Genomic DNA, 24,273 nt, shown 5'->3' with positions numbered 1-24,273 from the left:
TGTAAATGACAGTCCTTACATCAAGGTGGGGTTCAAGTGACTCATTGCACACAGTTATAGAGGGTGTGTCTACATGTGCCTCTTTTAAGTGGGCTTAACCTAAAATTGCCATTTTTAAGGTGCATTAAGGGTGTATATCCACACACGTGTGCCCTTAATGCACCTTAAAAATGGTGATTTCATGCATGTGAGCCTAAATTTGATACCTGCTGTGCCAGCTGTAGGTGTTGTATGGCTTATGACCGCTCCCCAGGGATTGCCGACCTACTGGTGGCGACAAGGTGGGGACCTAGGCTAGGCCATTCGGTTCACCTTTGGAGTGTTGTATTCTTTGCCCACCATGAGTTTGATGTAAAATCTTTTAGGAGGCAGTTCCATGCAGATGACCTTTTAGATCCCTTACCCTGTTCTCTTTGTGGGGCTCCAAGCCTCCCCTGTACTGTACCCTGGGCATGTCCTGTCTCAGACAAGGATGAACATTGCTGAAACTACCAGATGACCCTAATAATGCATACTGTCCTAAGCAGCCATTGTAGTAGGGGATTTACCGGGGTGACCCCTTTTTGGTCTCCAGTCAGTAATCCACAGCTGCTTGACTGAATTGACTTGGTACTCAAAACAGAGATCGGTATCTACTAATGCCTTACTTCAATATCATCAAAACATGCCCTTCCCACCACGGGTCCTTTTGGGCCATGGGCTTCACAGGCCCTAGTCCTGCTGCTTGAGACTTTCTTACCTCAGTTCAACTAAGCTCTGGTGACCCTTAGTCCTTGGTCAGGGATCTGAAATAACTACTCTGGGGCTTCTGAAAGCCCCTCTTCTTTCAGTATGCTACAAAGCCAGGGTGTAGGGATCTGCCCCAAGCTGAGCTCTGACCTCTGGGTCAGACCCTAACCCTTGAGAAGCTAATAGTGTCCCAGCTTTGGGTTTTTCTACCCAATCTTTTTCCAGCCAAGATCCCTCTGACCTGAGAGTTGTTGCGTCTCCACTCATTTGTCTGCAAGCATTGGTCCCTGGTCCAGTGGCTGCTGGTTCCTGTAATCGGTGCTCCTCTGAGCTCCGTGCCCTTTGGGCTGGGCTAGCTGCTTTGCTTCAGTGGCTGGCTGCTCCCTGCCTGGGAACAGCTCAGCCTGCTCTCTCCACTGCACACTGCTGCCACTATGTCCCTATCTGGGGTGGGAAATATTTTCCCCGGCATTCTCCCCACCAGTCTGGAGCCTCAGGCTGCTCCAGAAGCATCTGGATGTCTCCCGGATGCTAGTCGTCTCACTCTCTCTCTTATCCTCTCTCACACCTGTATAAAGCAGGTATCAAATTTAGGTGCAAATAGCAAAGTTGCTTTAACGCATGTGTAGATGCGCTAATGCACATTAACTCAGGGTGTGTCAATGGACACACGTTGCGTTAATGGGCATTAGCGTGTCTGCACGTGAGCTAATGTGACTTAGGTATTCACGGCTAAATTTAATGTGCCATAATGCTCATTAGCATGTCCACGTGTAGATGCCTGCCTAAATCGCTTTAATGAGCCTTAAGCAAAGGCGCATTAAATTTAGGTGCACGTAAATACACGAGTATACACACCCAGAGTGAATGAAAGTCACAGCTGAGATGAGAAACCTGGCCCATGCTTAGCAGAACAGGGCTCGCTTCTCCCAATGGGACTTAACAGAAACAAAATTTGAAACCATGGCATTTAAAATGCCCAGAGCCACATGTACTGTAGGCAGGAGAGGTATCATTAACCACATTTACATATGGGAAGCAGAACAGAGTGGTGGGTTGTTTTCTTTATTTTAAATATAATGGTAGAAGTATGTCTCCAACAATAGCAGGACAGCTAACCTTGTTTTCATCTTGAACATCCAGTGACTGCACTGCCTGTATTATGTGGCCGCATCATTTTCCATTTAAATCTACAACCAACAGGCTCCATCAGCATTTTTGGAAATATAATTTTAATATTTAATTGCTAAGAAAAAAAAAAGAGGTGAATATTTTGTAAAAGTTTTCAGACCATACTCCCTCATTTAGGATACAACAAACAATGGTAAACGTCCTTTAGGAACGATTAACCGCTAGTCCTAAATTTATTTACTACTAGATTGAAACGATTTAGTAAAAAAAGTACAAATCCCCTGAAGTTTCTGGATTTTCAGACATTTCCAGATCTTGTTTCTCATTATGCTTTTCACACAACAAACTCTGGCTTTCCCAGACTAGACAGATGTGGAATGTATCTGCTGGATTCCAAGGTCACGGAATTATCCCATATGAGATTTCTGGCACAGAGGTGAAAAAGTTTAAGCACCATGCAACAATTGTTGCCATAAAGAATTATAGTTTGGCAAGCATAAATCATAACAGATGTACAGTTTCTAACAAATAAATTTGTAGGGATATCTTACACTGCTACACTGTGTACCCAGCACTAGGGAGGTTTTATTCATCTGACTTCAGATAAAGCAAATATTTTCAGCTGCCTCTTAAACTGGTAACCTGCACAGGCATGTGGGTTTTGCCAAGTTAAAGAATTGGGAAAACATCTTAAATAAAATGTTATTCAAATGGGGCCTGGTTCTACTCCCCTTGAATTCAATGAGTGTTTTGCCATTAATCTTAGTTGGTTCAGGATCAGGGCTAGGATACAAGGAGGAAAGAATGGCTATCATTGTCTGCCATCCAGGCTACTGCGAAAGTTAATAGACCGTAGTAGTAACAGAGGAAGTAGTTTTCATACACTGTGAATCCAGCCCCAAATGGGGCCAGAAGAAAGCTGTCTGATTCAGCTGGCAGAAAAGGTGGGCTCCACAGCTGGGAAGTGCCATGCTGGGCTTCTCAGCTCCCACCCTTCCCCATGTCAGATCCTTTGGATTTACTTATTACTAAGCACCATATATGGCATGGACTTATGTCATGGAACTGCACTGAGAATGCTCAGTGAGGCATCCAATATCAGTTCATTTGAGAGCTGACCATGGCTGATTGGTAACTGAACTGCTGCCATCTACCCATGGTTGCCTGCAAAGCTTGGAGCAGCTTAAGAAACACACGCTCAAAGGAAAAAGGAGGCAGCAAGAGAAGTGAAAAGTTGAGAGTACTGCCAAGCTGGAGTCAGGCTGGACAACTTACTGAAGCTTTTTGTATGGGCTTTCTACTACCCCCCCAACCCTGCTGAGTACTTTGAAGCATAGCTGGACATAAACCAAGGACATGGAACTGCATGATACGGATGAGATCCTAATAAATATAGCTCATCTACAAGCCCAGCATCAAGGGCAGGCAGCTTGACATAAAAATGGAAAAAATTCAGGGAAAACTGGGAACTGTATTAGATATATATATATAATGGGCAGTGTCAAATAGGTTGGAAGTCTACAATACCATTCTTTTGTAAAAATATTTGGGTTTAGTTCCAGAGGGTGCATCTCCATGAGATGCTTTACTGTGCAGTAGCATAACCAGCGTGTGTCTACACGTGCACATGCTTACTGTGCAGTAAACCTTGTTAATCGTGAGTAAATTTGCTACCTGCAAATGCAAGTAGCAGATTTACTTGCGATTCTTACTGCACAGTAGTGCTCGTGTAGGCACCTGAGTGGGAGCAGTTTTGCTTCCAGTCAGTTGGCCAGCAGGGACGGGAGATTGCTCCCTGCCCTGGGAGCTGCCGACTGCCAGGGCAGGCTCTGCCATCAGAACCCTGTTAGGGACTGTCCCCAGCAGCAGGGAGCTCCAAGCCCCCTGCTCCAAGATTGTGACTGAGGAGCAGGGACTGGGAGATCCTTATCTCCCAACCCCCACTTTGTCATTGTGATTAGGGAGTGCCCCAGGCTGGGAATTGCTTATCTCCCAACACCAGGTCCAGGATCTCCCAGCACTGGACCTGTGACTGCAGAGCTGGTATTGGGAGCTCCCTGCTGGCAGGGGCTGAGGAGCCTGTTCCCTACCTAGCTTTGTGAGCATGGAGCTGGGTGGTGAACAGGTTTCTCAGCCTGTTCCTCATTCAGTTCCCCAGCCTGTTCCTCACCCAGTTCTACAATCACGGAGCTGAGTGGGGAACAGGCTCTCCAGCTTCACCCCACGATTGTGAAGCGGGGGCCGGGAACTGATCTGGTTGGGGCAGGTCCCAGCCTTGTGCCCTAATCAGGGGATTGAGGCATGGGGCTTGGGAAGAGTTATGGGGGTCGGGTACATCCCAGCCCCCTACCCTGATCTGACATTCAGGCAGCTAGCACTGAGCTAGCTGCTAGCTACCCCACTGGTGAATCAGGGCAGGGGGCTGTGACCTGTTCCTCCCATGCAGCTCTTTCCAAGCCCCCTGGCTCTAAACAGGGAGCCAGGGCCAGGAGCTAACTCCTGCTGGGGTAGGGGAACATTTTCCTGCCCCAGCAGCAGGAAACCGCCCCCCTTCCCTGCCTCCCCCCTCCGGGGGGCAGGGTGCAATGTCCAAGCCCCAGCCAGAAGACAGATGTCTCCTGGCCTGGTGCTCCCTGCTAGCCCCTGGGCTAACACCCAGGTGGAGCCTAGAACTCTCCCCATTGGCATCAGGGGCCCATTGCAGAGTCCCAGGAAGCAGGAGCAATTTGTTGCCATTAGCAGCAAATCTGCTCCCAGTTTCCTGCACATGTAGACACACCTGTCCAGGAGCATTTACTCACAAGTAGTTTACTCATGAGTAAACTGCTCCCACATCAAATGTATGTGTAGACACACCCAGAGCAAGCAAGATACTAACCTCCTTTGTAAAGTACTTTGAGATCTACTGATGAAAATTACTGGGTTAGAGCTAGAGTTCTTACTCTTACTCAGAATTGTCTTAGTGGGTAGAAAAGAAGTCACAGCATCTGGATTTAGGATTCTGTGCTTACCTCTACTGTTGATTCAGTAAAAAGGCAATGTTTTAATTATAATTCTCTCATCAGTAATGGGGATAAGAATTTGAACAATACTGTCCAGTGGTGAGTGAAAGCCTCACATGAAATATGCTCTATACATACTAAGAGACAAATTCTGTTACACTTGCTAGGCATTTAAGTAGAACTTATGTTTGAGTGCCTGAATGTCATCCTTTTTCACTAAGACTAAAATGAAGGTGCATTGTAAAAGTAGACACGCTAGGAGTTTTCTAGGCATTTGAGCAGGATAGAATAGGATTGCACTTAGACACATAGGCTCCATCCCCATGAGTATGTACATCCAGGGGTGTGAATTTCCTGTGGGACAAACAGCAGCGTTACATACTTGCCTCTGGTGTCGTGTCCTCTGGCATGCAGCAGAGTAACATAGGTGGGGTAGGGGGTGCTGAGGACAGTGCATGTGCTGAACCCAGCAGCCTTACCTGGGGTCCTGAGGACTTTGTGAGGCAACAGCAGTGCCGAGCTGGCCCCTTGGAGCCTGGCTGGCAGCCAGAGTGTGACTGGCCTGCTAGGCTCCAGTTTCTGGCAGTGCACACTGCTGGCATGTGCACTGTGCTGCTTGTTTTAGTGGCAGGTTTTTTTACACCGGGATCTCTCAGTTAAAAAAAATATCTCCAAGATGCAAATTAGCAGCACGGTGAATGGGTGCATATGCACCATGTGCAGTTTGCGGCACCTTAGACGGGTTTGAGGCACTGTACTGTGTGTGTGCACTCGTTGGGATGTGCTTAGGGTGTGTCTGCAGCATGGTGGCAGCGTATCCCAGCATCATATTTCTGAGCACTCCCTGTCCACATCCTTCTCACAGAGCTTCAGACATGGAAAACACACCAGTGAAGTTGCTCTGGGATCATCCCAGTGACTGCTCTCCAACATGCTGGAGACCAGTGTCTGCAAAGATACTTGGAAGGGGTACATGATTGGGAACAGGTGGGAGAGGCATGCTGAGGAACATCCTTGCTAGGCCAGCACAGCCACTGGGCTATAGGCATAATCTTAGATTCATTTAGACACCCAAGAGGTGGAACAGGGTCTAGTCTAAAGCATTTTTATATTTTTATTCTTGCTATCACCAGACATGCGAGAAAATGGTACAGTTGTAAGAATTAGCAGCAATTACTTGTCTAAAGAAAAAAGACTTTTTAGAATGAAGACAGACAGGCCTCTGCTTGGTGGAAATGAATTCAAATGGATACTCAGAGCTCTGCTTGGACAGTTCATTTCAAAACATTTGTAACGATCACCTTGTTGACTTCAGCTTTTTAAAATCAGGCCTATTGTTTGATGCTGCAATCTGAGCAGGGAACTGTTGCAAAGCATTGTGATGGCTGAAAACACACTTGAGATTACAGCCCTGTCGGGTGAAAGCAGCGTTTCTAAAACAGCCGGGACATTCTTGACACTACGGGGAAAGGGGAGGGGGCTGGTCTCTTCCTGTTTAAATCCTAGTTTGGTAGAACGGTGTTAGTAAACCGTTTGCACCATGGTAACAAGTGCTAGTGTGGAGTGTAGCCATGAGAGGTAAGGATTAAAAGTGGCCACTTTCTTTCAGGATTAGGCATTTGTGTTGTAAAGGGAACCTTGGGTATTATGGCAAAACAAGCTTCTGAAAATTTATGGGGGGAAAAACTGTTTAAAAAAGAAAAGAAAAATAATGGTCCAATTGTTTCCTGCTTTAAATTGTTGCTCTTTGACATTCTAACCCGAGAGAGACCCCTTTGGCACATACCCCTCCAACAAGCAGGAGAACTACAAAGTAAACCTCTTCCGTATGGTTAATGAAGTCACTGCCTTAGGCACACTCTGCTATCACACCTGATAATCTCTTTAAAAACACAGTATGATTAATTATTAATTAGGAAGATGAATGTTGTCTCGAAAAGGAGTTTCAAAGGCTGCAATCTGAACTGCTTAGTGTCACCCGGAGTTTGTTGATACTGAATGTGTTTGTCAAGGGCTCTTCAGTGCAGCAATTCCTAGTCTACCTAATACAGTAAATGAGAGGAATTAAAATAACATTACGTGCCTGAATTTCTTGGGCTTTAGGTAATTTTAGCAGGGGAATTGTTTGACGGGCCCTCGCAGGAAGGGGTGATTTTGTTTCCATCTGGTATGACCCAGTTAGGTTCCATCCCTAGCTGAGACAGCACATAAGCACATGCTTAATTTTAAGCCTACGCTTATGTCATATGTCCTATCGGAGCACTTCAAGCTAGGCAGGAGCTTAGGTGCTGTCTTGAAGAGACCTGTATTTAAGTAGGTGCCAAAATGTGTTGCTGGGCTCTGCAATACAACCCAGCAAAACCAGGTCTGAACCAGGCCCTGTTGAAGTCAATGGGAATCTTTCCATTGGTTTCCATGAATATTGGGTCAGAATCTGTATATGCAACTGTGTGTGCTGGAAGGCTCTGCATAGTCCAGCTGTCCATGGTTTTAGGCCATCAGAGCACCCCACCTAGCCGTCTGATTGACAGCTGTCTGAGAAAGCTGAGCCAACCAAGCTCCATTACCCCCGTTATCAGGATCATTCGCCCCCAGTGAACAAGAGAAAGAAAGGGGTGTTCCCTCAACGGGGCCTATGTGAGAAAGTGCCAGGGGGTTGGTTTAAAGCAGCTGGCTGCTCCTTCTCCTGTCCTGCCAGAAGGCCCAGAGACAAAGGCCTTGAATCTTCCCTATCAGCTGCCACAGCTTTTGGCTTTTCCTCCAGACTTCCCCTCTTTCCGCCTCCTCTCCTCACTCCTCCCGTGCTGTTGACCACCGCAGCGCAGTTACGTCGGGCGAATTCTGCAGCCATCTGAAACCTGAGCAACAGTGCTGAATGGGTTGTCTTAATAATTTGCTACAACTGCCGATTGTGCGGACATTGCCTGATTATTACAGAAAGTCAGCACGTTTCAGATTTCATTGTCGGTGCGCGGTAGAAATCCTGACAGCTGTATTTAAGTTCCATAAGCTGCTGTATATCGCGGGCCTCGAGCACAAGCAGTAATTGTATGGTGACTCTGAGACAAAATGGGATATTAAAACGAAAGGTGTATAAATATGAAGAAGTACTTTTACTAACAGATTTTGTTAGCTGCTTGGCTGTCTTTATGAAACTTGTTACTGTATTTTGTGAGCATTTCTCAGTCTTTACTATGTTGATCTTCACAACACACTGGAAAAGTGCCACGATCCCCATATTACAGGTGGTCCCAGACACCAAAAATGGCAGCTAGGAATCAGTATAGAGGTGGCCTAGTTGCTTTTACTTACCTTTGCAGATGTGCCTTCTGCCAGCACTGGGGGTTATATATGGGAACCTTTACACTGCTTCTGTGTCCCTCACAGGTTATTCTTGCTTTATGACCAAGTTCTTGCAGCTGTGAAACAAAAAGTAGCTGCATTGCACTGGAAGATCGAATTTGAAATGTTCCATAAGACTTAACGAACAAGCTCTTTCGCATACACTAAACACAGGACACCATGTTTGCCTTAATGTTTTCTTAGTTCATTTCTGGGGTTTAAAATATCCAATAATCAAATCTGTAGAGTTGTGGTGTATACTGGAAATACCAACACACTGCGGTGCTAGTAGCTTTGCTGTAGCCACTCCAGAAAATATTTGGAGAAAACTTGGGGGAAAATCTGGTGCAAAGATTGCAAATCCCATGTTAATTGTTGGAGATTCCTTCCCCGATAGCTCCGCATGCACACACCATTCGTTTTTCACAAAGATAAAATATGTCATAATTTTCTCTTCATGTTCAGCATGGCCCTGACTTTATGTGTAGCTAATGCCTGGCCTAACTGTTTATTGAGTATGTTACTCATACTCTTATAGGATATTGCTGTATTTACACAAGACGCCTCCCTGAAATCAGAGGAATCAAGTCACACTAAGTCATAAAGTTCCCTTTACTGTGAGTAAGGATGGCCAGATCAGATAGTTTGCTTTTGAAGGCTTTCAGGACACTCTCAGGATGTGTGTAAAGCCTTCTGGGATTGAAGCTCTAGCTTACAGACTGTGGCTCCAACTATTTAGTCAACATGGCTAGAGTGCTTCAAATCTACATTTAAACCAAAGTCCCAGGAATAATAATTGCAGTCCCAGGAGTAATAATTCTGTTTTTACCACACCGTGTTGCCTCCATACGCATCAGTGATAAAAGAATTGGAGATACATCTTTATAAACAGTGTTCAAACAGGTGGGAAAGGGGGTGGGGGCCAGTCTGTGGTGGAGCTCATCCATGTCTCTACATACATTTAAAACCATCCCTTAAAGGGATGCCTTTTATCCCAGGCCCATAAAGATGATGTTGAGATGGCTAAAGATGGGCTGTAAGAGTCTGCCAGCCCCTTAGGGCAAAACTAGTTGCTTTATAGTGTAGATTGCCTTAGGACGTACAAAGCTCTTTCTGCCGGATTCTGCAGGCAAAGAGTATTTTGGGGGCTGCTTTTCTCTGGATCCCAAAAACTTTCTCTTTCCATTACACCAGGTTCAAAAAAGTATTGGAAAGCCATGCAAAGAATTTACAAAGAAAAATTAAATTCCCCAGGGAAGGATCTCTCCAAGCCCCACTGCAAGTGTTTATCCCACTCCTACAGCAAAATCTACATTTTGTTTGTTGCTTGGAAACTATTGCCCTTGCTGGCTGCAGCTGCTCACCCAGCCCTGGTCACAGCATTAGCTATGAGACTTTAATTATGATGTCTGTCTCAGGCTTTTGCTTGGTCTGGGTACTTCAGTATCTACAGAATGTTTTCACAAAGTAGCAGATGGTGGTAGGAGTAATTGGGCCATAAAACAACATTAACAGCTAAAAATGATTTTCACCAGAAAGGAGGTTGTGGTGGGGTGAGAGGGGGGGTTCAGAACTGTTTTCTTGTTTTCTGTCTTTTGCATTCAATATTGCCTGTGCTGTAGGTGGTAGCATTCAATCGTGTCTGCTCCCAAGACATGATAACTATTAAGGTCAGTCACAAATACGAACAGTTGATGAATAACCCATTATAGAGTCACTTTTATGTTGACTCAGTGGACATTTCCTGGCTTCAGAGAGAGTAAAGATAAAGGCTAGCTTTGTACAGGGAAAGAATCTTTAAAATGCAACATTTTTTTTTCTTTGTGACTTTTATTGCCTTGTAGGCTGACATGTCTGAAGGAGGAAAACAGTGCATTGTTGGCAGTAATCCATGGTGCTTGGCACAGACTGTCATTAAAATCTGCCATTAGGATGAATATTAATTCAGTTGTTTTCCCACAGAAGCTACTGATTAGTCAAGGCCAAGTATCTTGAAGACGATTCCTTAAAAACTGCATCTTAGTGCACCTTTACCAGATACCTCTGGGACAGTGCAGTTTTCTGTTGCCAGTGTGATTACAGAGCTGGCAAGAAAAATAAATAACTGAAAAAAGAATAAAGTTATAACTAAGTGGAAAAAAACCAACCAGGTAGGCACAGATCCTGGATTGGCACTGTGCTGTCAACACAATCTGGGCGTGAAACCATCAGAACCAGCAGAGATGATCACACCCTAGAATAAGAGGATCTTCCCAGGATTGAAACTTGGTCCTGATGCCAACTACCCTCCTTGCAGCCAGTGCAGGGACCATGAGCACAACTTCCAGTATCCTAGTCAGCTCCAGCTGCACTGTCACTTGGGGATGTAGCTTAAAACAGTCACAGTAGCAGCTTGTCACACAGCTGGCTCAGAATCAGAGCGGTACCATCCTTCTGTGCCACGTCTCAGTGGCTTTTTGGTGTTAGGTGAAGCCCTGAGCAGTTACATCATGTGGATCTACCTGTATCATGCCCCTCTGTATTGCACTCGATCTGAATCGAACTGGTTTACGTCTAAAATAACATTTCAGAGTCAGTGGACTACGCACCTAGAGGCACTGATCCTGAAAGCGCTTCCATTAGTGTGAAACTTACCCCACGGTGAGGGTTGGGAATGGGAAGATCACCCATGGAGCAGAGACTCCTTAGTTTATAGTTTCACGTCCCCATTCCGGAGATCTCTACACAGTCTCTAGCCCCATTTGAATTGATGCAGCATGCTCCATTCCTTCTGTACTGCATTCGGGCTCTGTCTTCTGTGGACCGGCTCCGGCTCCCACTGCGGTCAATACCAAAGCGCTGTTGGTTTCAATGACAGGACTCGGTGCCGGTTTAAGGCAAACTCAATCCCAGAAATGCTGTCAGAGCAAGATTGTCCTCGAGTCTATGACAAGGGGTTGGACGAAATGATCTAAAAGTCTTTCCTTCTCGAATGTCTATGGTTTAAAATAGTAAATGATCAAGGCAAAGGCATTTCCTGGTGATTAATGGCTGGCTGGGTGTAGTCCTGTCTGGGCCTTAACCCTGGCCTCTTGTATATCCCTAGGAAGTGCCCTGTGGGGCTCAGTTATTTTGCTGTTCTGAGCCACACATGGTTTATGACTGATTGACATTTTTAAAAGCACCTTTCTCTCCATGCTCTGTTCTGGTGCTTGCAGTGGATGGCTTTGTTCCTCCCACACTAAAAGGAGTGGATGTTACTTTTAAATGTATATAACTGTAGCTTATGGTGGTGGGAGCTTAGAAACACACGTCATAATTGTATGCACGTGTGACATTGCTGGCACATAGTGCAGTGCATATTGGATAGCATCCGGCATAGCAGTTGAGCTGATTTCTAGGACTTGGGCCAGTCAGGTAGCAGAGTTTGCTCTCTCTTGTCCCCTCTAGAGTGTAGTATGCAGTCATGTTTCTGAGGAGTTTGGATAGTGGGAATATCGAGTGTTAGCATTACCGAACTTCTGTAATAGCAGTGTGATTGTGTTAATAATATAAAGGCCTTTTCTGATCCCTCTTGCTGGCAAGACAAGTGCATGGGAAGCACAGTGCTCCCATTATTACTATAATGTCATTTTCTGAGTTTGCTCGATACTAGCGGCATCTTTAGGACTCAATCTTACCAGGTGCTGGATGCCTTTAAATCCCATTGAAATCAGTGGGAATCAGTTCCTCTCAGAGTAAGGTCTATTAATTTACGAAACTTCATGCGTGCATTAGGGACCTATTGAATAAAACAGCAGAATGTGTTTCAAAATGGGACTGGTAGCTACTGCCGCTTAGAAATGGCCTTTTCTGCATGTGGAGAACTGTAATCTCCAGTTAACAGAGAAAGAAAAGGAGAATGATGTTGAGTGACATAGCTTTAAAAATCCTTTTTAATATAGACCTAAGGCCTGTTTCTATAGCTCTCGTGGACATAAGTAATCATGAGAGGAGACAAGTGGTTAAGATGGTTATGTAGGTCAAAATGGGACCAAAAGTTGTTGGAGTGTACTGTGTGGCTCAAATAGCTGAACTCATTTCAGTTATCGTTAGTATAGAAAGTTAGTTATCCGTAATAATTAGTGTCACCATCATTCTAGATCATAAGGTTTTTCCAGATAATCAAACATCACAGTATGAAGTGAAATACCTAAATTACTGTACTGTATGGCAAATATTAACAACAAGACATAAACATATGGCTCTGTATAATGTTTTAAAATCTCAAAGCACTAGTGAATAAACAACGCACAGTTGTCTAACCAACAAGCAAAACACAACTGCGGGCTGATGGTTTTGTTAATAGAAACCCTTCTGGTTAATTGTTTTCTGGATAATTGACTTCTGGATAATGGACTCTCTACTGTTTTTTAAACTAGAGCTTTGCTAATAAATCTCAGTAGGTCTCTTGTAGTAATTAGACTGTCCATATTTCTAGCATGTTTTTGCACTAGGAGCTATCATTTCTGAATGTCTTTAATCTTAGAGATGCAAGGGGAATCATTTCATGAATTAGTAAGTGTGATTAGGTAAATCCTTTCCACGTACTGCGTCATAAATATTTTTAGTCGTTTCAGGACCAATCCTACTTCCATTGAAACCAATGTGAGTCTTTACAGTGACTCACCTGCGATTTGAAGGAACTATTATTTGCACATGTCCAATTGTTTTTGCTACTACTTCCTAGGATACTGGTAAATGTTCAGTAGCTTATAGTAACTTAAAGGTTTAATAGCAATACCATAAAAAGGACTCTCAGGGGCTTACTTTGTGAGGTTGTGAGTTATGGGGTGAGTTGTTTAGCAAAGTGTGAAACAGCAAGGGGCTGAGAGTCAAGAGCAGTAGCAGAGAGGCAGACTACATCTTTCAGCTCAAAACCTAAGCTTTCAGCTCCTACCGCACAGGTTCCTGTTGTGTCTAGGTGGTTGAGGAGTCTCCGAACACGGCATGAAAGAGCTACGTTGTTTCAGGACAACGGCACGAGTGAGATAGGAATTGTCAGGCCACAGATGCAACCCTTACTTGAAGATTTATCTAAACCCACATAATTTCCTTTCTGATATACCAATGTAGTTCAAGTGTCACGTGTGTCTCATGCAAATGCAGTTAAACTGGTATAAAGACACTTCCCCTGGAATAGTTTATTTTTATAAGGGAAGGTGAACAAGTTACAGAGGTATCCTTTTATACTGATATAATTGCATGCACTATATAGGTTCTACCAATGTAACAATTTTGACTGAAGACCACATCCTTACTTGAAGTAGTTAAATCATTACAAAAATGAGCTTAAGCTTTCTTGCTTGTGCGGTCTATTGTCTGCTCTCTTACAGTCCTTGTTAGTAATCAGTAAGTGGAAATATGCTTCACAGGGGACTCTTAAATTCACAAGAGATGACTATCCCATTCAGAAGCTTCTTCCATGAATCAGGCCATTCAGTATTAGCGAGGTGAGGGGAAGGGAAAGAGACAGAACATTAAAAACAGTTATAAAAAAAGGCTATGCACCGCCAAGTGCAGTAGTAGGTCTTATACTCGTTTCCAGATGAATGTAGGTGGCGGGACGCAATGGAGCTGATACTCATCTCACGTTTTGCTAAAGCCCTACTTATGCTGCTATGCCACCACCACCTTTTGCACTGAGAACATCATTTGCATAATAACAAACATTGCAATTGGGTCCATTTTTGGAATAGCACTCGTCATGGGCATTTGTCATTGACTCGGCCGAACCCGCAGTGGACTTTTTAGGCATACACCGCATATGTAAAGCCCATATTCTTTGTCAAAGGCAGGCAATATGATATGGCCTGAATGTTCTTGTGAAAGGGCTCAGTGTTGCAATCCCTTACCTGTGTGAATAAAAATGCTGGCAGGATGGATTTGCAACATCTGCCCCAAAGCGACGTGACTTTGACCCCTATTCCCAGAAGCCATCCCATAGCAGGTTAATAGTTTCTGTGATACGACCCAGTATGGTCTATCACCACCTCCAAGTACAGGATACTTGCATTGTCATAACCCTGCAAGGCGTGGGTAGGAATTGTTTTAAAAAACCCCACATATTGTTTTGACTCTTATAAAAAATGACAGCATGCCACCAATCCATTCAGATCCATCTAATAAAATGCAGTTAGCTGTGACTATAATTTATGTTGAACTCAGCTTTTGTTACTTGAAAATCCCAGTTTGCAACCTCCCTCCCCCTTACTCTCCCAAAGTAAACTCGGCATTGTAGTTTACAGCAGTCAGATATAAGTCACATAGATGTATCACTGGGAACCGTGCCCTGCCCTGCCTCGCTGGCTCCCTGCCTAGTCAGTGCTTCCATCCCCCACCCTGCAAGGAAATGTAAGACGCTGAAGAAGCTACAGTACTTCATCAGAGAAGTCTCCATGGAGAGACCTATAGCTTCTTCTTGCCCTAGTGGGGAAAATGCCTTTCCTTCCCATCTTCCTGAACATTTGCCAAGCATGGCTGGGATATGGGCAAGCTGCTGGGCACAGGGTTTGTCCCGGTGGGGCAAATCTTGAGCTCTTAACCCAGTTAACCGGGGTAAACACCTAGGGATTTCAATGAGAGTATGTCCATACCACCCCTGCATAGGCTGGTAAGAAGGGCAGTGATGGACCAGGCATTGAGAGGAGCCCATGCTTCTGCAAAGCCAGTGACCCTAGAGCTTCCACGCAAGAGGCGCAGAGAAGCGGCAGACTGTCTTCTCCGGGAGCCACCGCCTGGTGTGGGGTTAGGGTGTGCACGGTGGGTTCTGTTACCTGCACTTCCCTTGCATCCAACCTGGGTTTTAAGAAGGTGGAGCGAAGTTCACCCTACTCAAGACTGAGTCAGGGGCCAGGACTGAACCCTGACAAAACTCGTAACACATTCTTAACTGTTTTTCCCATCCTGGAACGACCAACTTTTTTACAGTTCATCTGTGTCCCCTCTTTCATACATGTAACAAAACAGTTGGTCTTGAACTGTTCTTGTCCTCTGGATCATACCTCAGGTTTATCTGGAAGAAAAAAAATAATCCTAGTGATTTTCAGTAAATTCCATTGTTGATGCAGTACCAATTCCACAGAGGTTTGTAGGACGCTTACAGACTTCAGACTTTGAATCAAACCCAATAGGAACAGGAGACACGTGCCATTATTTATATGTGAAGCACTTTGCTATTGCAAATAGTTCTGATCAAACCAGAGGGATTGCTTGTGTGAATGCAGAGATTCGCTTATATATAGTACGTGCTGGATCTGGCCCCAGCAAGTTAACAGGGGTCCCTTGATCTAGACGGCCTAACTTTGTGGGACGTCTAAGCACCTATATGACCAGATAGCTGCAAAGTAAACCACCTCTCAGAGGGGCATTGCTTTGGAGTGGGGTGGGAGCTAATTTAAATACCATTTCATTCATTTTTACATCTAAACCGATGGTGCCATATCTCAGCCATACATGTTTACAAAACAGTTGGGTGATGCATCTGAAAGACATTCAGAAAATACTTCTCACTGCTGCTACCGAACAGTTGCAGAGGGAGTGAACAGGTGCGTGGGGTAAGGATGGTTGATAGTAGGTGATGGCACATTGCTTTTCAAACTGCTACTCCTGTTGTCTTTGCAAGACGATGCCTGTATTTCCTTGGAAGAGAGGAGAGGAGAGGAGAGGAGAGGAGGTTACTGATATCAGTTACTGGGAAGACCGGGACCTCTCTCAGGACCTGAACAGGAACATTCCCAGATCCCCTGAAGATTTATCCTTTCCCTGCCATAGTTCTGCTGGCCAGAAGACATGCTTGTCTGCTCGTAGCTTTGCACCATCGCAGTGTAGTGATTTATTAAACAGTGTCAAACTCCCTTGTAATGTTTGCAGTGGATGCTCTGCAGGTTTTGTTCCACAGTGGAGGAGACTGAAATAACTATCAGTGTCCAAGACAGTCTTGTATCCTAAACAACGCTGAAGGGCGCCAAGTGCCATATGGCAGTGGAATAAGTGTTTCCCACTGTGCTCAAATGCTTTTGGGAGCTGAGGGGGTCACAACCTTTGAACTCTCCTGAGGAAGTGCACCTACCGCACAGGACTGGGACCAGGGCAGGGATTCGTGCCGATGAGGGTATTGCATGCGAGTCAAAGTTGGCAAGGCGGAGCGCAGCGCACGTGGAGACCTGACTGGTGACTACGCTGCGTTGATCTGAAAAGCATACTAGGATGCAGACTGGCCACGCAATGCTGTGGGGGAAGGTTAGGGTTAGGGTTGGGGCAGGGAGCAATAACCAGCTCATTTGGGCATGATTAACTTAATTAATAGTATGTTATAGATAGCAAAGGTACTTCCATAAGCCAACCAAACAGGTAGACACGAACTTTCTCCTCTCGGTCAGAACAGCGTGGGTTCCTGGAGACAAAAGAGACTGGGATATTTATTCATAACATAAAATTGAAGCGATAAGGATGGATAATATAAACACCTTCTTTGTGCTGTGGTGTGGGCTGCCTTCCTGGGAAGGTCACTCTGACAATACCCCAGGATGTACTTGCGCTGTGTGTGACTTGCTCTGAGGCTCTGCAGTATAATCCGTTCTTACATCTGGGTGCTGTTGTCAGGGGTTCAGGAAACTTCTTTTTGTTACTCAGTCGTAGACCTGTTCTCACTGAGCAGCGGGAAGAGTGCATGTGACTGTTAAAACAAGAGTGGAAAAATATGTATCTGGAATATGCATTGCTTTATCCTGCCAAGCTGAGTGTTTATTGTGGAGGCCAGACACATCTGTCCTTCTCCAGCAGATATCACGGTGTTTCTTGGATTAAAAAGGCAGACTGCAGTGGAACGGTGGAAGAAATTGCTTCAGAAAACTCTGACTTATTGAAGTCTTATATCATATGGACCCTGTCAAGAAATGCTAACAATAATAAAAGAGGCCCTTTAAAGGTGGCACTAGGAGAGATGAAAACAGTCTTGCTTGATATTGTAATTGCCTCGGAGAAATCCTGCCCAGGATGAGTAGCTGGGAGTTGGTTACTTCTTTTTTGAACCTGGAAGGTCAATGCTTCACTTTTATTCCCTCCCCACCTCCAGGGGTTTCATGTGCAATAAAAATTGGGAAAGAAATTGCTTTGGAAGAGAGAACGGAGACTTCAGTTGCTGACAGCCGCTCTAGCTGAGGGGCTGGGAGCTTGCGGTCCTCCATTCTCCAGGGTGAGATGGAGGAGCACAGAGGCTGGAAGTTATCACGACCTGATGCTGCGTATCCTGCATGGCCATGTGGGTGCTGAAGGCAGGCAGACTTGGGCCCACAAGCTACACCTGAGCTGGAGTTTACTGGGAGGGTGATGCTAGTTATTATAGCCCTTTCTCTGTATGCGTTGCTCTGAAGCGTGTGGCTTGGCTGGGTGTGTGTTTTGAGAGAACTATTGCTGTCAGCATTGCACTAAAGTGCTACTATTGCCGTACACACTCACGTGCTCTTTGCACTTTCAACCTCTTGCAGGTTTTTCGTGAAAGGCTTGGAAAACGGCAGTGTTGGCTAAACAATTTAGTTAGATCAAGGATAAGGAATTCTTGCTGGAAGCCTGACAAGCACCAAATCATTTTCATATATTCAGGCCTCCTGCTTAGTTACTGCCAGGGGTATTCCGCAGTTTGATGCAGACAGTTTTATGTGCATGGCTGTGAATAATGTAAGCGTAGCTTGTTTAAAAACAACGTAGAGCCCAATCTTCTGAGCAGTCTAGCTCAGGTCACTTGGCCTTAATCAGATGAATCGTGGGGTGAATTCTGTCTACCACTGGAGCCCGTCAGGGGTGAAATCCCAGCCCTTGTGAAGCCAACAGGCGTTTTGCTGTTGACTTCAACAGACCAATATCTTCAGCCTCGGAGCGTATGCTTTCACGACACGTGGGTGAAGCATGTAGTCAATATGGTGGCATGGTAAATTGTAGTGACCAACTAGGATGTGTTGACAGTCTGCTCTCTGGGAGTCTCTATCAAGCACAGGGTCCTGATAGGGAGATAACAAGAGAAACAACAACTTTTCATGTGACAGATTGATATGATAATTTACAAACTGGAGCAACACGGCAACATGTGCTGGGGACTTGTATAGTAATGTCAGAAACCATATTTATTTTGTTTCTTGTTCCTGATATGGTCAGAAACAAGCCTTGCCTTTTGATTTGTATACTGTATAAAAGTGAAAGTTATCAGTTAACCAAGCGAGTTGCCCAGCATTTCATAAAACATGCCAGCGTTTCTAAAAGAAAACCTTTGTGAAATGAGGCCTGATATAATAATAAGGAAATGTCACATACACAGGTTTATCTATGTAGCACCTGTTCAGAGGAAAGTAAATTTTGATAATCTTAACCTAACGCTAAGTATCCAGCTGCTATTTGTTGTGACTGTGCCTTTGCAGGCTAGGGAATCAAAGACTTTTAACTCGCCTTATCGTTCTATTCAGGTCTGTATTTGAACTGCAATGTTATGTATTTTATAAGGCTCTATTTCACTCTGGCACAAGGGCTTAAGGTCCAGTCCTGCAAAGTGCAAAATGCCTTTAGCCCTCGCAATGAAGGCAATAAAATTGAGGGTGCTCAGAAGATAGCACAATCAGGGCTCAAATCCTACCCATGGTGTAGGGAGAGCAAGATCAGAGGTGCCTGGCCCGATAGCAGAGGGTACTAGCAGAGCTAGGAAGGAGCTCTGCATTGGTTAGCATGCTCCCTAGGGGAAATGGTTTTGAAAGTTTCTGCACTTCAATTTACAACAATGCTTTACACACTAATACGCTCTCAGGGTGTTGATGTAGGTAGCAGTAAAATGTGTTGAGCTGGGTGGTGTCTTGTGGGATCTTCCTCAGCCTCACAATCCTTCCGGTAAAAGATATGCCCTTGTCCGGCCAGCCCCACTTTCCCAGGCCTGACCGGGCAAGGGAAGGATTGGGCTCGAAAGAATATTTTTCGGGAGATGGAAACCTAGCTTTATGCCTGCTGTCTGTTACAATAAGCCCCATTGTTGTCTTTGGTGGGTTACTTGGAAAGGATGGAAAATGCAGATTTAAGAGGCATCCCCTATTATGGATGGCACAAGCCTTGGTTTTAAAATGCCCTGTTCCATGAAGTGCCCTTTATAAAATCAATATTGTATCTGTTTTAAATAACATCTCTTCAAATCGTTTATCAGGTTTAAAAAAAATAGTTTCCGTATCAATTGAAAATAAATACATATATTTGGCCCTTACAGATTAATAGAAGACTTGCAGCTATAGATAACCTTGGAGAACTTTAGGCTGTGCATTGAAAACAATAGAAAATCTCCCCTGGGAAAGAGAATTCCTTTATGCTAAGCACCTTGCTGGTCTATACCAAGAGTGCAATTGAGTTTTAACATATGTTAACACGCTTTAACTAATGCAATCAGTAATTGTAACATAGATAAGGAACTGTTTTACTTGTCATGTTTAAGCCTGTGGCAATTACGATTATACAACTATAATGCAGATGAGCCCCAAGAGAACCATCTGGTATGATTAAATCTAGTTTCTCATCTGAATTTTTGTGGCATTTCAGGTGCAGATTTTCCACTTGAAATGTTTCACCTTTGGCCAATTTTTATTCAGATTTGTAGTTTTTAGGATAATTGGATGCCTCAGTGCTTGTTAACACGCTATAGAGATTTTCACCTTTCAAAGTGCTAGCTTATCTGTGCTCTGGGCTATTAGTGGTCAAGTGATTATAATTTGATGGATGTTGGGGAGGCCTCATTTAATTTCTAGTGCGCAAAGTCCCATAATAGAAAATCTCTTTACTGTAGCTACATTAAGTGGTCCCTTTATTGACAGTCTCAGTAGAGAACCAGTGATGAACAAAGTGTGTGATGAACCCCTTCTCATCGCTAGAGATGCACCTTTTACAGTGGAGCTGAGGAGGTGATTAGGAAACTTTCCCTTTGGCTGCTTATGATTGAAAAGTTTCTGTGAATTGAGAGAGAATTGTACTCTCTAAGGCTGTCAAGCCAGCAGCTTTCAGAGGGCCCTGTGCTTACCCTACAATGATTTCTGAAGAATAAATGATACATTTATTTATACTGTTGGTGTCGTGTGTGAGGACAGCATTGCAGGATCCAGTCCTGCTGCTCTTGATTTCAGTCAGAGGGGACCCAGCCCCATTGACATGAACTATATTTGTAAAAATGCATTCAGCCAAGCTACTGGTTTTTCTTTTTTATTACTTCTGTTCAACTCAGATTAAGCTCCTTATCCTGTTACTTCCCATTCTAAGAACATGGCTAATACGCTGCATAGGGAAACACTCTGGATTCTTAGTTTACATGTATAGCATGTCATATTTCAGCACCATGATGAAACCGTTCCAACTTCTCTTTTCTAGGGCACAGCTTCTGTTCTTCAGCGCAGGTCGGATAATGAGGAATACGTAGAAGTTGGACGACTTGGCCCATCAGATTATTTTGGTAAGAAAAATTTGATTCCATAAAAAGCATGCAAAGGGAAGGTGGAAGAACATAACTGATCTCCTTCTGAAATAGTTTTCTATGTTTTAAACAACAATGGGGACAAACAGAGTAAGAATCTGCAGTCCCCCCTACCAAACAACTTCCCTAGTTGTTCCACATTTACACCGGGGTAATAAGAAGAGAGGGGCCCAGAATCGTTAAAACATTAGGAAGGCGTTAGGCTTCAAGGCTATTTAGAATGGCTTAACATGGTATTTCTTCCTGTTTTTAGGGGAGATAGCGCTACTGCTCAATCGGCCCCGGGCGGCAACGGTGGTGGCACGTGGGCCGCTGAAGTGCGTAAAGCTGGATCGTCCTCGCTTTGAACGCGTGCTTGGTCCTTGTTCCGAAATCCTCAAGAGAAACATCCAGAGATACAACAGTTTCATTTCTCTTACTGTCTAAATGATTCCACTGGAAACATGCCTTTGTGCTACCTTGTGCACTTAAATTTGATCTGTGCAGCTCCATAGCTTTATGATGATGAAACAACAAGCGTGCATTTTATGTGTATTTTTCTGTTTATGTCCGAGGCACTGGATACAAATCCATATGTTCTGTATCATTAAAGTAGGGAGACAACTGTTAGAATGAGACTAGCGTTGAGGAACCTTGATAAATCATGACTTTTGGCTTACAGGCAAGATGGCGACAGGTTGCCAGGTAAAATATATTAACAGTGTGTTTTTAACTATTTAAAATGCACATGAATCTCCATTTCTCACTTTATTGTAGCTCTTTCTCCTTAAAGTTAGCTCCTTCTATCTTTTGTCCAACTTTTTTTTAATGAAGTTATATCCCTCAGCCTGGTGGTTTCATATACCCTTCGCTGCTAATGGCCTAAAGGTTTATAAAGCTCCACATGATAAATGACAGTTGCACATTTGAAGGGAGAAGATAAGGGAAAGCTTTTCATCATTCCAATGTAACAAGGAAAACAAGGAGCTTTGATCACTCCGTGATTTCAGTATCCTGAGCCAGAGCTGTCCCTGATGCAAGCACTTTGGAGTCAGTGGAATTACACCAGGGATTATTCTGGCTAACTCTCTGCTCTCTATTCCAGTTTTTTTTTTAAATGTGAAAACTCCAAGGCTTGCTGTGTTTAAGTGTAGCCATTAATTCCTGGAGGAGTTTAGCTTTTTTAACTAGGCTGAGCTACTACCCATGGAGGTCAATAGGAGCTTCTTCATTGGAATCAACAGGCTTTGGATCAGGTCCTAAGACATATGAAGCACCGCTTTGTACACTTGGGCTGAAATCTTCAGCAGCTTTTATGGATATTATACACACAGCTTGAGAGAGCTTGCTGGAAAGAATTCCTTAGCCTTTTCAACGGTGATTCAACATGATTATTTTACACATGGCCCCTTTAATTCATAATTAATACAATTTTCTGAAAGCTAAATACACACTTCAAACTGAACCATCGCTAAATTGTGTGTGCTTCTTATGTTGCCTGTCTGCAAAAAGGCTTGTACTACATAAGCAAGGGGACCAGGATGCTTCAGTGAGCTCTCTACATAGGTCACCCCATAGGTCCATACAGGTACAGGGGTCCTTTTGGATGGAGCCTCTTGTAGGGCTAGTCCTTAGTCTTCTGAGTCACCATCCAAGAGAACAAAATTCAGTAATTCACTTCCCACTGGAGGAAAACTCTTCACCATGACAGTAGTAAAGTTCTGTATGGCTATAACCACAAATGTCATTTCCACATGTTGATTATGGCAAACCCGTATTTCCATCACAGCATCCTCTTGTTGGAACACAGGAAGAACTTTCCATGCCCTTCCATACTGAAATTATGTAGTTAAATGAAGCAGATATAATCATTGTTAAATCAGAGGCATTAATTAAGACTGAATTAGCAAAGACTGGAAAAGTTGAGTAGACTCTTTTACCAAATTGAACAGAAACTTCTAGATTTGGTTATATTTTCCCACCAGTTTTCATTTGGTGGGTCTCAGTACTTCAGTCCTTATGAAGATACATGATCCTGTTGATCTCAGGAGCTGGTCCTCTCATTATTTCAAGACATTTAATTTATTTAATCATATTTTCAGTGATCCTAGGAATCTATATTTATGACCATTATTTATTACGATTATGTTATGCTTCCTGCATGTATTTTTAAATGTGATTATTCAGACATTTCATTTTGCAATTTGCAATTTTATGGAAAACATTTATATAAACAAAAACCCACTATATATATGTATATGCAAAACTTATTATTTGCTTAACTGTTTTTGTATTTTCCTGTGTAATTTTTAAAAATGAATTTTAAAAGAGTACCATTCACTCCTATACATTGTTTTACCTATTGCATTTCAGTTGCTGTATTGGTAAAAACTTGAGAGTGTTTGGTGTAATATGCAGGAAACGTTTAACCATTACTTAAACACTGAGTATTAATCTTGCTGTTCAAAGAGTTAACCACACACACACACACACACACACACACACACACACACACACACACACACACACACACACACACACACACACACACACACACACACACACACACACACACACACACACACACACACACAGTAGATTCTTTACTATAAATCTTTAAAGATCATAGAAACCACATTTAAATTATGGTTCTGTTTTAAAACAATCCTAAGAGAAGCGGAACCATTTAATATCATCTTTTTTTTTGCTCTAAGTGAAATAAGTGGCATTCTATTACATTTTAAAGATAATTGTAACATTTGAAATGGGTGATGGAACAGAATTATGGTATGAATAAAATTCTTCTACATTATATGTGGTGCTTGTGGGTTTATTAATAGTGGCAGTCATTATTAGGAGAACTAATATCTGGAATAGGATAAAACAGAAGTCATTTTCTATTTAAACATCTGAATACTATAATACAAACTTAAGCTCTGTTAAAAAGAATGAGACTGAAAGGGAGAGGAAAATAATTTCAGTGTCTCGGAAATGGATACTGAGATATTTTGTCTGAGGAGCTTGTAAGGAAAAAAAACCCTTTGGTGTTTAAATGTAACCATCTACTTAATTTCTCTGTCTGTCTAAGGAAACCATGGCACTGTGGAAGCCCCTAGTACCTCCGTGTTTTCATGCAGACCACCATTCAGCTTAAGCAGCTTGGAGCAGGTGAGCGTTCTCACTGGTTTTAGAGACCCATCAGAAAGCCATGAAATAAAAGGACACCTTATGTGCTGATCCTGTGGCCCGGTTTTTTGTTGAGAAGCAGCCATTTAGTTGCCACACTGCTAACACTATAGCTGTAGTCCTGTGTGTCCTCCAGACAGTGGGCCTGTATAGCCTCCATGGTCCCTCTCCCAGCCTGCCACTAATGCCTGGAGCAGGCTGCAGGAGTTGCGGTCACTCGACAAGATCGCTCTGTGGTATCCTCCACGCAGTGCAATCTTGGGTGGTTCCTTTGTCTAAGTCTGTCCAGCTTTCCATTTTTGGAATCTGTTATTTTTCCCCCTTTGCTATGATTCAGGCTGTAAGGATTCGTCTTTCCTGAGCATTACTCACTTCATGCAGTAATCAAAAGTGACCACT

At 43.6% G+C, this 24,273-nt stretch overlaps 1 protein-coding gene across 3 annotated transcripts in view; it reads left to right on the top strand.

Moving 5' to 3' along the window:
• Positions 1-22,786, top strand: part of PRKAR1B (protein kinase cAMP-dependent type I regulatory subunit beta) — a 138,063-nt gene extending 115,277 nt beyond the window's left edge. For all 3 annotated transcript variants that reach the window (XM_019512899.1, XM_019512898.1, XM_019512900.1), the window contains exons 10-11: positions 20,607-20,688; positions 20,963-22,786. In XM_019512899.1, coding sequence (XP_019368444.1) covers positions 20,607-20,688; positions 20,963-21,135 — 255 coding nt within the window. In that variant the 3' untranslated portion in view covers positions 21,136-22,786. The remainder of the gene's footprint in view (positions 1-20,606; positions 20,689-20,962) is intronic.
• Positions 22,787-24,273: the final 1,487 nt, after the last annotated feature.

The sequence above is a fragment of the Gavialis gangeticus genome, unplaced genomic scaffold, assembly GCF_001723915.1.
Source record: "Gavialis gangeticus isolate Ggan-Ray unplaced genomic scaffold, GavGan_comp1, whole genome shotgun sequence".
Taxonomy (NCBI): domain Eukaryota; kingdom Metazoa; phylum Chordata; order Crocodylia; family Gavialidae; genus Gavialis; species Gavialis gangeticus.
Note: the sequence above shows the minus strand (reverse complement) of the source record. Positions and strands in the feature narration are given on the sequence as shown.